The sequence below is a fragment of the Lipophrys pholis genome (assembly GCF_963383615.2).
Source record: "Lipophrys pholis genome assembly, chromosome: 16".
NCBI classification, from domain to species: Eukaryota; Metazoa; Chordata; class Actinopteri; order Blenniiformes; family Blenniidae; genus Lipophrys; species Lipophrys pholis.
In genome coordinates this window covers 22,146,546-22,159,402 of record NC_137634.1, presented here as the reverse complement: position 1 = coordinate 22,159,402, position 12,857 = coordinate 22,146,546, and the positions used below count along the sequence as shown (strand labels likewise).

General features: G+C 44.0%; 1 protein-coding gene across 1 annotated transcript; it reads right to left on the bottom strand.

The window, feature by feature from the left end:
- Positions 1-9,294: 9,294 nt before the first annotated feature.
- On the bottom strand, positions 9,295-11,658 carry LOC308121968 (uncharacterized protein). The gene is made up of 2 exons (XM_080483533.1): positions 11,315-11,658; positions 9,295-10,882 (listed from the first exon to the last, which is right to left on the bottom strand). Exon 2 carries the CDS (start codon positions 10,735-10,737, stop codon positions 10,297-10,299), a length of 441 nt encoding a protein of 146 aa, XP_080339659.1. The 5' UTR covers positions 10,738-10,882; positions 11,315-11,658; the 3' UTR covers positions 9,295-10,296.
- Positions 11,659-12,857: the final 1,199 nt, after the last annotated feature.

The following is a 12,857-nucleotide window of genomic DNA, read 5'->3' as shown; positions in this document are numbered from 1 at the left end:
CGCTTCAGTACATTAAAAACAGCCAATAAATGTACTAATGTATACTGCACATGGACACAGTCCAGCTTTCTGGAGCTGTGTTGTCCACCACCCTCTCATTGGTCCTCTGGTCTCGGCCTTCTGGTGCACTCAATACGACAGTGAGGAAATGTATTTAATGATCTTTCTTGTAGACGTTTTCCTATTGTCAGTCCATGGGAAATATTCAAACCAACAAACTGTTTTCAAACCAACGCTGGCATTTCGTTCTAACAGTTTCTATAAAAAACCCAATCCCACCATTCAAGTCTGCTCAAGTCCCATAAAGTAAGGAAATTATTGTTTCATTTGTGATTATCAAGGCTTCTATATTCCTAAGGAGCGTGCATTTGTAGGATGAGCAGTAGCACACTGTCGGTGGTTTGCGCTCATGAAAAATGTGCTGGTTCTGCTGATGCCAAACAGATTTGTGTTCTGAGCTTCTTCAACCTCTCGGCGATGACATTTTTGTGTGTGATCGCGTTCAGGGGTGAAGTCAGACCCTCAGATCGTAAAGCGGAGACATTATGACCAAAATGCATCGCTACATCAGCGTTTTCTGTCCACAGACGTTTCTGAACGTGGCTCCTGATTCTATTCTTCCTCTCTTGAGAGCGTCCCCGTGTGCAGTTCTGGTGCGGAGCAGCTCGTTTTAGTTTTTCTTCGACTGAAAATGACTTTATGAGCGAGGCGTGAATGAACCGGAGCCGTAAAAGTCAGCGACCCGAGAGATAATGAGCTGAAACTCAAGCGCTTTAAATCAAAGTGGAAACCGAAGACTCAGCTAATAAATCTCAGCCGGTTCATTGCTACGACTGACCTCTTCTTCATTGTCATTTACCTCAGAAAACAAAACGCTGATTCTGGACGCGAGGAATAAATCCGGTGCTGATGTTGTTTTTCTTCTGGCGACAAATCCTGTGTCGGTCTGACTCGGTAAAACTGTAAAATATAATTTAATTCCCTCGACAAGGTTCAATAGTTTTCGGAAACAGCTGTGCACTGTAGTTTTTAACTCAAACAGGAGCAGTCTGTGCTTTTTGTGAGGCCTTTCAATTTCAAAGCAGCAGGATTATATGTGATTGTAGAGGAGAAACATCATTTATTGATCATTTCTTTTGTTTTTAACTCGTTTTTGTGTTCAATTATTGTTTTTTTGTTTTTTAATTACACACATTTAAGGCCCCATTTTGAAGTGGAAATGCAACATTTTGGGTGTCTGGAGCCACTGGAAACCCACATTTCTGAAAACGCTTGGGCTGAAACACATGCATGTGTGTTGTGTTTCATTACAAAAACAACCAACAGCACCCACTAGTGGCCCGATGGCAAAACGACATCATTTCTAGCGTTTCTATTCTATTCCATTGTAAACAGACATCATTTTCAAAAGGTTGCCGTATGAACTTGAAATCTTTCTGAAACAAAAACGCGAAGGCGATCTGTTTTCACTTGAAACTGAATTGGTTGTACTGTAACAGTTCAGGATCCATAAATCAAACAAAGTATGTTTGTTAAGACAAGTGCATCTTAATCGGTTGCATTATTTACTGTGAGAATTCAAGCACTCAAATGCTGCGTTCTGTCAAACTCTTGAGGCATTTCATAAATCAACTGAAGTATGTTTGTTAAGACAAGTATATTATGTATGTGATTAATTTACTGGAATGAGCCATAAAACCAGCAGCACAATCTCAGCTTCACTTCCAATTTGTTGTCTGTCGTCACTATAATAAAAGAAATGTCGACTATAATTGGGCTTCTTACTCTGATGACGGCGTTTTGTCCCAGGAATTGAAGTCGAGGGGTAATTTTACATTAAATATCGAGCTGCGGTTTTCACAGAATTGTGACCGTCTCACAATATTTTTACACGGGGGAAAAAACAAAAACGTGGTGAGCAATCACAGGGAACCCTAATTCGGCTGTCAGAAAAATGATGCAGTGTCCCACAAATGGATTACTATACAGGACATGAAGCCGTGCAGCCATAAATCTAGCAGCGGCGTTTGCAGGCGGCAGCCCCATCCATCAGTAATCTCATCTTAAAGCCCCTCTGCAGGAGCGTTCAGTGGAGGGTATCAGCTGGAGCCATCTCACCTTCTAGAAACATATTTGTAGTTTGGTGCCGTGCCCTTCGTGGGAATATGCACGCGGACTGGAGCCGGGCCGAATAAACAATGGATCAATAGAAATCATTGGCTTGTGTGTCGAGAGTCACTCCCCCGTACCGCGTCCGTGCAGGAGAAGCTTAACTCGCTCAGCTGGAATCGATAAAACATTCATTTTAAAGCTGCTCTAATTGGTACTTTTATTAAGAGTGATGTCTTGAATGTTCGTAAAAGTCGTCACCCACAAAGTCACGGGGAGTTATCAAGTGTTTCTCTCATCTCTGCACAACAGGGAAGCCCGGTTCACTTCTTTTCATCACTTTACCCTCCTGAGAGACGCAGCTGGCTGCCATCACAATATTTGATCCAGTTTGAGTTTGTGTTGTAATAAAACAGAGCGAGGATCAATAACGTTGGGTTATAATGACCAGAGTTTTAGTCTGACGATTGAAGTTAAGGGAATGTTACATCAGTAAGTTCGGTGGTTCAAAAACTTTTTCTACCTGCTGCTGCTGCCCTCGCTTTGAGAAATACTAACATTTCATCACTGATGGCCCCGAGCACTCCATCTGATTCAGTTGGAGGAACTGGCTCTATTGTTGTAGGTGCTCCACAAAGGAAAACTACTCCTGACAATGGGGAAAAGCAGTAGCTCTTGTAGTAACGTGCACAGAGGATCCAAACACACGAACATCTTCAAATTAAAGGGTTTATTCTTTATCCAAAAGAAACAGGTCAACTCAGGAGGTGTAAACTCGAAGGCGAAGCATACAGACGGACCAACAGAGACACAGAGGCAGACTGAGGGCTGACGAGACACAGCGGGCTACAATCAGCGGAGGAGAGGGACCACAGGGCAAAAAGTCAGAAAGTATTCTGAAAGTTTAATATCCGCTACACGCTGTGCGATCTTCAGCCGTCGCACATTAAATAAAACAATCGTGAGCGAAACGTGGCGACATCTTTGGTCCGAATCGGTGGTCCTACGTTGCACTGTGAGACCGGTTCAAGGACGGTCGTTGTCATTCTGACAGTGTCAGATATTTGGAGCGATGCTGACTGCTGCTGCTGCTGCTGCGACCTACGTCAGCTAGCTGACCAATAGAAATGCAGCATGAAATGACGTACTGATCCGCGTTAAACCCAAATAGATGTTTTGGATTTCTCTCCAAACCCATAAATGCCACGCTGGCGAGGGCGCCGTTCATGTTTCATTCATTTCTTTTCCATGAATGGACGGCAGACACTTATGATTTCTTATTCCTGCACATTCACGTAGATCGTGGGCTGCGATTCAGCTAGTTTTCATTGTGCAACCTGCACACAGCAAACGTCCTGTCGTGGCCCAAAGTCTGTTAGATTCATGTCGTACAGTGTGTCCAGCTGTGAACCTAGAAGAGTGTTACGGTGTGTGAATACGAGACACGAACTCATTGCAGAGCACTAAACTAATAGAGTTCTAACAGAAGCCAAATATATTAAATAAACTACCAACATGCGACACATAAAGGTAAACTAACATTTACTTATTGCTGCTGATGCACAACAGTGTCTGCAGATACAGTTTGATTAGAGGAGTCATTAAAGTTCCTCTACCAGAATCCACACAAATCTAAATATTTAGGACCCAGTATTAGAGTTGTTGATGTGCATCTCTAATACATTGTCAATATCTTTCTGAAGGAAATTCCTCGCTGCACTCATAAAAACATGTATTTCCATTCATTTAAATTTTGCAGAACATACCCGGGTTTGTTGACATCAATGTCCGAAGATTCCCGAGGCAAGATCCCCTTTGTACTGTACACTCGATCTCACGAGAGCTCAATTCGCACTGGAAAAATTATCAACAATCAGTTTCACAACATTTCAGACTTTTCTCGTGGCTTGAAGATTCTGTCTTCAAGAAAATCTGGCTTTTTTCAGGCTAAATCGGTCAAATGTTGATATTTTCACTGGAACTGCTGTTTTGATATCCCAGACCCACATGCCAAATTCCAGTTTGTTCGTAGACATTGCGACTTTATGTGATTTATTTGGGCAACTGTAGGTTGCAAACTTGTGCAAATGAGTGGTGATGGTCTCTGAAATGAGACCTTTTGTACAAAATATATTAAAAAAAATAAATTTCTGGTACAGTAACTTTAGACAGGTGATTAGTGAAATAGTAACAGACCTGCTCCTCACTAGAATAGCTGTTGATGACAATCAAACAGGATGAGAGCTTTTCTAACCGAGCTCACATAACATATTGTTTTGTTAAGTCAGTTGCGTGCAGAGATCAGCGTCGTCGTCAAAGTTGTGTGGGTGTATCCAGTGCCGGCTGAGAACTACTTTTCTAACCGTCATACGCTTCAACTCTTCTCGGTGTAAATAATCAGGTGCGAGGTGATCCCACAGACTGTAGTACTGAGGACACTTGAGGCTTAAAGTACAAACGATAAAATGACAAATGATCCAAGCAATGGATCAAGTTTAGCTGTTTCTTCCCTCCCTGGCCTTTGGAGTGGAGGAGCGACTCCCACTGAGTTGGTGGTTTGGTACACTGGCAGTCACCTGCAGTAATGAGGCATATAAACAGACTCCGGCGATGACAAATCGTCCACCTCGAACCCTGACAGCAGGGGTGAGAATGGGAGCAGCGGTGTCCTCTCTCCCTGACACTGAACTGACACTTGTCATCACTCGGAGCCGAGCTGCGGAGCGCCGTACCAATCTGCTAATGCAGCTGTAAAAGTTGAGGGCGAAGCCTTATCAGTATGAGAGAGCCGTAACTGAGAGCCGGCCTGATTCATCCCTTCACCTTGTAGAATGTTTCTGTCCCGACAACTTTCACCAACTTTCTGAGCCCTGTTTATCCTCACAGTATTTTTTATTTTTTTTTATCTTCACCCACGCTCTGTTTTGTTAATGTGCAGCCGCTTGAAGTTTGATGCCCCCCAGCAGGCAGGTTGGGAGGAGGATGCTGGCAGTGTTGATTTTATGCTGAGAGCAAACGGGAACCTATTAATTAGCGCTCCCTGTAGTTTATTTGTCAGATCTTGCAGTAATAACCCGGGTTGACTTGTACCAGAGCTCAGAGGAGGCCACACACAGTCTGAGTCTCCTGCTCAGACTCCCCTCCCCTGGGGTCAGGATTTTTAACATTGCACGCCGTTTTCTGCATGTAATCTCCTGGATTGATACAAAAGTCACGCCCTGTATTTTACAGAAAGCCAGAGCGTGTATGCGTGGAATAAAACAAGCTGATCTGTAACTTTCTACATGCTGGGTGTTTGTAATGCTGTAGGTGCAGAGAGGTGGAGCCCGTCCTGACAGCCGAGCACATCCCGAGCTATAAATCCACACTTTTCCTCCGTCCGAGCGGCTCGTCTCCCCTCCTGTGCATTTTTGTTTGACTGATGGCATTACTTCCTGGCACCACACGTAACAGCCTTTCCACTCATCACACCGACAGTCACACCCTGTGGGCTGGTTTGTTGTATCTCGATAAAACAAATAGTTTTTCAGGAGCCTTTAGCACGAGATTAGACATGTTGTCACAAAAATATAAATAAACCAACCACAAAAAGTGAGGAAATCCATAGATCCTACATTATCATAAAGAATCTTTACTAACCTTTAAATGGTACCACGTCTGTAATAAACATGCATGAGTTGGATGAGCAGCTGAGCTGTGCTGTTCCCCTGTGAAATTCACCAGATCTCTTCTGTCAATGCAGAACATTTCATTCTGGCACTGATTCGTCTCTGGCGTTGTTTGTTGGGATTGGATGATCGAAGTCTTTAAAGTCTGTCCGGGACGGCGTCCCAGGTTGGGACAAGATCCCATTCTTCCAACCAGCAGTGATTAGGTGACTCTGGCAGGAGCAGCATGACCAAGATGATCCCACAAATGCTGGTCAGGAGGTAGGCCCGCGGCTGATGCTCAAAACGTGAGGCATAAGCAACACCAATATTAAAGCTGTTTGTCAGAACAGAGTTGCTTTATGTTCGTCATATTCACCCATTCATGCAGCAAAGGAGGACGCTGCCAGGCAAGGGGCTCAGTCCATCCACTGGGAGCAGTTTGGAGGGTTTTTGCTCAAGGATTCTTTGATATAAGGAGGATCAAACCTGCAACCTTCTGATTGAGAGACCAGCTCTAGTTGTTAGAGGAGGAAAACACCTAGCCAGCCTACTGACCACCTCCAAGCTTCATTTTCCTTTTGGATGATCAGACTTAGGGATTCTTTTTTTTGATTTATTACTTCTGCGTCTTTGTGTATTTTAGTCGATTATTTTGATAAAGGCTGCAGCACTTTGCAGAAACAAAACACAGCAGACTAAATAAAAACAGCAATTATCTCGGCTACGACTTAAATACTGAGTAATAGACAATCAATTTATTCATTTACATGTTTTATAGAGCTGCAAATGTCCGATGTCCACATCAGTATTCTTTAAAGCGATCAGAATCCTAATTGTAATGCCACTAAAATGGCCAACCAACAAAACAAAGCTGACATATATTGATTTCACGTAAGACAAGGCAGAAAAACAGCAAAGCAATAATTTTTGATGTCAAAGAGTAAACTCATACGAGCAGCAGGACCAAAATGTTAAGTTAATGAGGGCGTTGGGTGGTAAACAATTCAAGGATATGAACATACATTCCAAAAGCAGGCATGCATAAACTGACTTAGAAGAAAAGTCCAGTGAGATACTGTGATCCTACTGATATTTACATTTAATGCCCCGGTAAATAAATGTCCTCAGTGAGTGCGATCCACTGGCTAACAAGCTCCCGTTGGAAAATATAACAGCAGCGCTGAGGAGCAGAACTCCTGGGACAGAAAAACCCTGAAAACTGGCCTCATTAATTCTAGATGAGACTATATACAATAACTAGGCTATTCCCACAGCAAACCTAAATCACAAAAGTCCCTCCATCAGCCCACCCTCTCTCTTTACTGCAGCTTTACAGCCTTGGTTGTACATAAGAGGAATCTCCAGCCAATCGCCAGCCTCAATCACTGACCCCCAACCTCCGTCTTCTACTTATCAAACTTCCATCCATCCTTAAGGACTGATGTCAATTGTTTTCTCTCTGCTTCATTGACCAACATCCATTCTCATCCAGTGACTTCCATACATTCACAAACCTGCTCACTGACCTCCATATAATCCTAAACAGCATCCTCTAATGTTCTGATCACAGACTTCCATCATCTCCAATGACCTTCACTATTCACAGCAACTGATCGAGGATCTTCATCCATACCTATCAACTTCTCATCTCTACCATTACTGAGCTTTCCTCCATATCCATTTCTCACAACAGACCATCCTCTTCCTCTAACTACTGACCTCACTAACATAATTTCCAGATTTATTTTTAACCACAGACACGTGCACCTATTTCCACTACTGACCTCATTCATCCCAAACTGTAGACTTTCATTCATTCCATCTATCCGCTCCAGCTGCTATAACCTTCACCATTCCCAAGACAAAGGTCTCTTATAATTTCTTGCCACTGACTTTGAACCATTCCTAGCACTTAACTTTCATTAATTTCTAGCTGTCAACTTCAGTCCATTCCGAGCTGATGTCCTCCATCCATTGATGGTCATTATTTCCTCCGCGCTGACCTCGACTCATTTAAGCCATTGTTTCCCGTTCATTCCTAGTCACTGACCTTCATTCATTTCTGGCCACTGTCCTCCATAAATCCTTTGAGGCTGATGTCCACCAATTCAAAACTGGAGATTTCCTCTTGCCTACTTCTATTCTCATAATGGATATCCTTCCTTTCTATCCCATTGAGCTCCATCCATTCTTTGTGATGAACATTTATGTGATCCCTGCCATTGGTGGAGCATCAATTCCTTGTCATTTACACGTCTATTCCTTTCCAGTGACCTCCGTTCAATGTCTGACATGACCCTCCGAAGATCTCTAGAAGCCCATGATTTAAAAGCCACTGACTTCTTTACGTGAATCAATTGATTTTGTTTGGCCGATCCATAGACCACCCCTACTTTCAAACCATTGACTCCCCATCATACTGAGCTCAATCTGATCTCTTGCCATCCCGAGCGAGCTTGATAGTCCCAGTGCCAGTGACATCTTTCATGACCACTTACCTTTGCCCGTACCTGGTCATTGACCTGACTATTCATCTAGCTGGAACTGTCAATATCCACCCAGACGCCATTGACGTCCATCCATCTCTGGACATTTCCTCATTGCCTCTGACAGCCATCCAGTTTAATCCCCCAGCCTGCATTCAAGGTGCCCCTCTACTGATACACAAACAAATCGAGCAAAAGTGGAATGGAGAAATATGAAATTCTAAACATGTATTGGAGGGAATACATTTGTTTTCATGTAAGACAAACTCACACTTTGGTTGAATTGCTTCAGATTACAGGTTTTCATGCTAAAACGTGTGTGGTGTTGAGGAACCAGATCTGTGAATCGTTTACAGGGAAACGTATGTTCAGATGTGAGATGCATTAGTCATCTTTCCTCGACGTGCGTCCAATTTTCCTTTGAAGATAAATGGTTTCATTCTGTCGCACTTATGCCAATGAGATAAGATAGATGGGCAGCCTGTCAGTGCATCTTCTCCGGCCTGGCATCTTGCCAAGGATTTTGTCCTATTCCCAGGCCTGCTGGGGACAATAAGGAACATGATGTCCTGGTGCAGCGCCAACACGCTGACAGACGCCGACTCATTTCCACTGACCTCCAGTGCGACATCATGCAACTTCATTACAGGGAGAAGTTGAGCTTTTGAGTGGGACGTCGGTGGATAACCTTCATGCCCGTAAATCACACAGAAAGATTGATGGGGCCCAAAGCCTTCAGGAGACTTCGGTCTGTATGCAGCTGATCTGATTCTGTATTTAATAGACAAGACTTCCAGAGCTTCAAGAGGCCCTGTGCACAATACTGTGTGCAAATATGGATCTCCCTTGGGGAAGGTTATTTGTACTTGCCAAGAGGAAGGAGTGATGTAATCGAAATCAATTTAACATTTGCATATTATCAAGTGTCACCTGCACCATATTGAATAGGACTTGTGTTGATGGGTATTTCCCCCCCCCCCCCCCCCCCCCCCCTCAGTTCACCATGAAGCACATTTCCCAAAGAGAAACTCACACATTAAAGGGATTATCATAAAGTATTTACGCAATATGTATTTATTTATAAACTTTGAATATTACATAATATCCTTGTATAAGGCAGATTATATGAACTCCAGAAAGATGACGTTACTGCAAAACATTCCAGCTCTCATAATGGCATACATTTACAAGGAATTCATATAATAAATGTCACATGGTTTCTATTAGGCCCACTATGATACAATATGAAGGATCAAAAACAAAACAAAAAAGGATTGGCTTCAATCACAAGCCTCATTGGAAGGATTCTCAATTTATTACATGTCAGTGAATACATTATAAATACTCAAAAATTAAAATACTCTATTAGTGCTAAAATTCTACTATCTGACACTTTTAAATAAATAAATCCTTAGTGCATAACTACAGCAAAAAAGTCTTGCATCCTGTCAGGCTAACTAGAGCTATACCTACAGATGTCCAGCAGACATTGGAGGACAGTACTTTTATGCAAAATATGCTAAGTCACTTAATTGAAGGAAAGAAATTACTACTCCAAAAACGAATAAGCGTTTCTAAAGCCTATGTGCAGCTTTGCGCCGCCTAACAGCACCACAACATCCATAATATTCTAACTACATACTGGTAGTGTGTCAGAGGACATGCCAAGGAAGATCAGCGCCATTTCTGCTCCGTGTTGTGTCGCCAGCTCTGAATAATTCAACACAACCGTGTGTCACATCCCAGTGAGGAGTTAAAGTTTAAACATGTTTGAGGTTTAAACAGCGTTTTAGGCTGAAGGGGGGGCGGGGAGGGCGAGGAAGAGGTCCACGAATCAAAGCAGGCAAATACTCAATACAGTCTCAGAAGGAATTACCGGTTGGATAAATACTAAGTGGAGTTAGGAAAGTGTGTGAGTGTCACTCTTCAGGATTCTGCATGTTTACTGTTTCTACGTGGTCTACAAGCAGCGGAGATGTTTGGGGGAGTTCTTTGTGCCTTATTGCTTTTCCTGTTTATTCCACAGTCTCGTTCCCTGAAGTTGCGCCGCGTTAACAGTCAAGAGGAATCGTCTCGTGCGGCGGCGGGGCCGGGTTCTCCTCCGCCTCCGCCTCCGAGACCTTCTCCTCCTCCTCCTCCTCCTCTTCCTCCTCCGCGCGTCTTACCGGCCGCACGATGACGCACGGCCGCGCGGGCTCCCCGCCGCCGCCGCCTCCTCCACTGGCGCGCGCCGGGCTGCGACTGTCGCGCTCGTATTCCTCCTGCGCGCGCTGGATCTTCCGATTCCGGAGCTTCCTCTTGTGGAAGTGGAACGTTGCCAGGGAAACGAGGACGATCCCCACGAGTACGACCACCAGCACGAGGAGCGCGAGGATGGAGGAGAAGGGCGGGAAGATGCTGAGCTGCTCCGCGCAGGTGCCGTTCGTGAGGGCTCCGTGACAGCGGTGCACCGGCACCGACAGTCCCGAGGCCTCGGCGGTTCTGGCTGTCATGTGGTCCACTTTTTCCAGCTCTCTCTCTCTCTGTCTCTCTGCCTCTCGCTCTCTCTCTTTCTCTCTCTCTCTCTCTCTCTGACCCCCAGTACCCTTCGTGCTCTCCGGGCTCAGCGCGGTGACACCGGCCCGCGCATGTGGTTACCTGCACCGAGAAGGAGACACAAGAGAGCCGCTGGGGAAACTCCACAGATTGAAGCATCATACACCCGCCCACCTCCCCTCATTATAGCAGCTCCAAGATACAAAAAGTCTAAATCCCAAACAATTAGGCAAGAAGTGTGCATATTAAATATATATATATATATATATGAAGAAAAAAAATCCCACCCTATCAATCATAACCACATCAGCTATCAATTCAGCTCTGAATGCATTACAGTGTAAAAGTGAGGACAATGCATCATCTATAATGTGCAGGCCTGCAGGATTCAGACCTTCATCACAAATCCTCCAAATGCAGCAGCGTTTTCAGGATCAGACTGTCAAAATCCGCCTGCATTGATCCCAACCGCGCACCATTACTGAAACCATGAGAGAGAGCGCGAGAGAGAGGGGGGAAAAGCACATTTCTTACCTGGTTAAATGCTCAGTGTGGGAAACGGTCCGTGAGCGGAGAGCCGATGTGTGTAAATGAGCAAACCGGATCGCGGTGACGCATTTCATACAATGTGATGCTGCTGAGCTCCGATCATTCAGGACGCTTTGATTGTCGCAATGTGCTTCAGTCCGCCTCCAGGATGAAGCTCTCCCACCTTAAAAAGCACAGGTAGTGTGGAGAATCCCTGCATCAAAGTGTTTTCTTTAAAAAAAAAAAAAAGAGAGAGAGAGAGAGAGAGATAAGGATGGAGCTGTCTGGTTTCTGGTTTTCCTTGAAAAGCGTCCCTCCTCCTCCTCCTGCGATCCTCCGCTGCTCCACTCAGCATCTGAATGAAGAGCTGCAGCTGCATTAAAGGTCCCGTATACCAGTCAGCTGGCAGGGATGCCTTCTTTTTGTTTAGGCTTTTTTTTTTATTTTTCCTTCTTTCCCTGAGATGCACTCTGTGTATTTCCCATTTTAATCAGCAGTAAATGCTCCAATCAGACTGAAAGGTAAATTAGTTTCCATATTAAGACTCTCATCGATAACCACTGGCATTCCTGAGGGTGTGGTCAGTCAAATGCTGCAAACCTACTTGATTTGTAACGTGCAAGACCCTTTGTAAGCATTGAAAATCAGTTGTACCGAGTCAAACTGAACATAAGATGTATATTTATCAGTTTTTTGGTCTGTTTTCCTGAAAAAATAGACAAGGAAAGCACTTGGAAATAACATATATTTTCACTATTTGTAGTGGCGTTTGCCCTCATTTCCATCCTCTGTGAATCTCTTTTATTTGCTCTTCTGAAGCTTTCTACATCCAGCATTCATTTGTTCCACTAACAAGCATCTTCCACTCTTATTTGGAGCACCAAGCTGAGCTCAGCTCCTCCCTGATGGAGGGATTACTGCAGGCAGGCAGTTTGACACCAGCTCCAAATATAGCAGTGTGGGTAAAAACAGAACAGTGTGACCGACCGGCGAGACAGGAGATGCTCAAATCCAGGCCGCACCTTGACCCACTGAGCCATTAAATCACCCTGGAAAGAAAAAAACATGCTAGGAGTCAGTAACTCCACTTCATCAAGCAAACACATTCAGGTCTCTCATGGGCGGTGACGGGTGACGACCAAAGTTTGGCGGTGACATGAAGTAGATGATCCGCGGCCCGATGTCTCAGGCTGAGGTTTGAGGACCCTGTGTGAAAGCTGGTAATGTATGCAAATACAAAACGTGTAGTGCAAAACTAAATTGGGATACAGATTTGATAACTAGTGAACACAATTGAATCTTTGGAAGTGTAAAGCCGTCCCCTCTTCAAATTGAAAAAAGCTTTATCGTGATATATTGTATTACTGTGCCACCGTGGTTCTGAATGTTTATAGTTTATATAATGTGCATCCAACTTCAGCTAACTTATGTAGAAATGCACATTTTGAGGTTGTGAAATAAGGTAAAATCATCCTAATCCAGCATTTTTAGAAGATTTCTCAATTTGAAAAGCAAACATAAACCAAATCCTCATTCAGTGGTTTGTAAT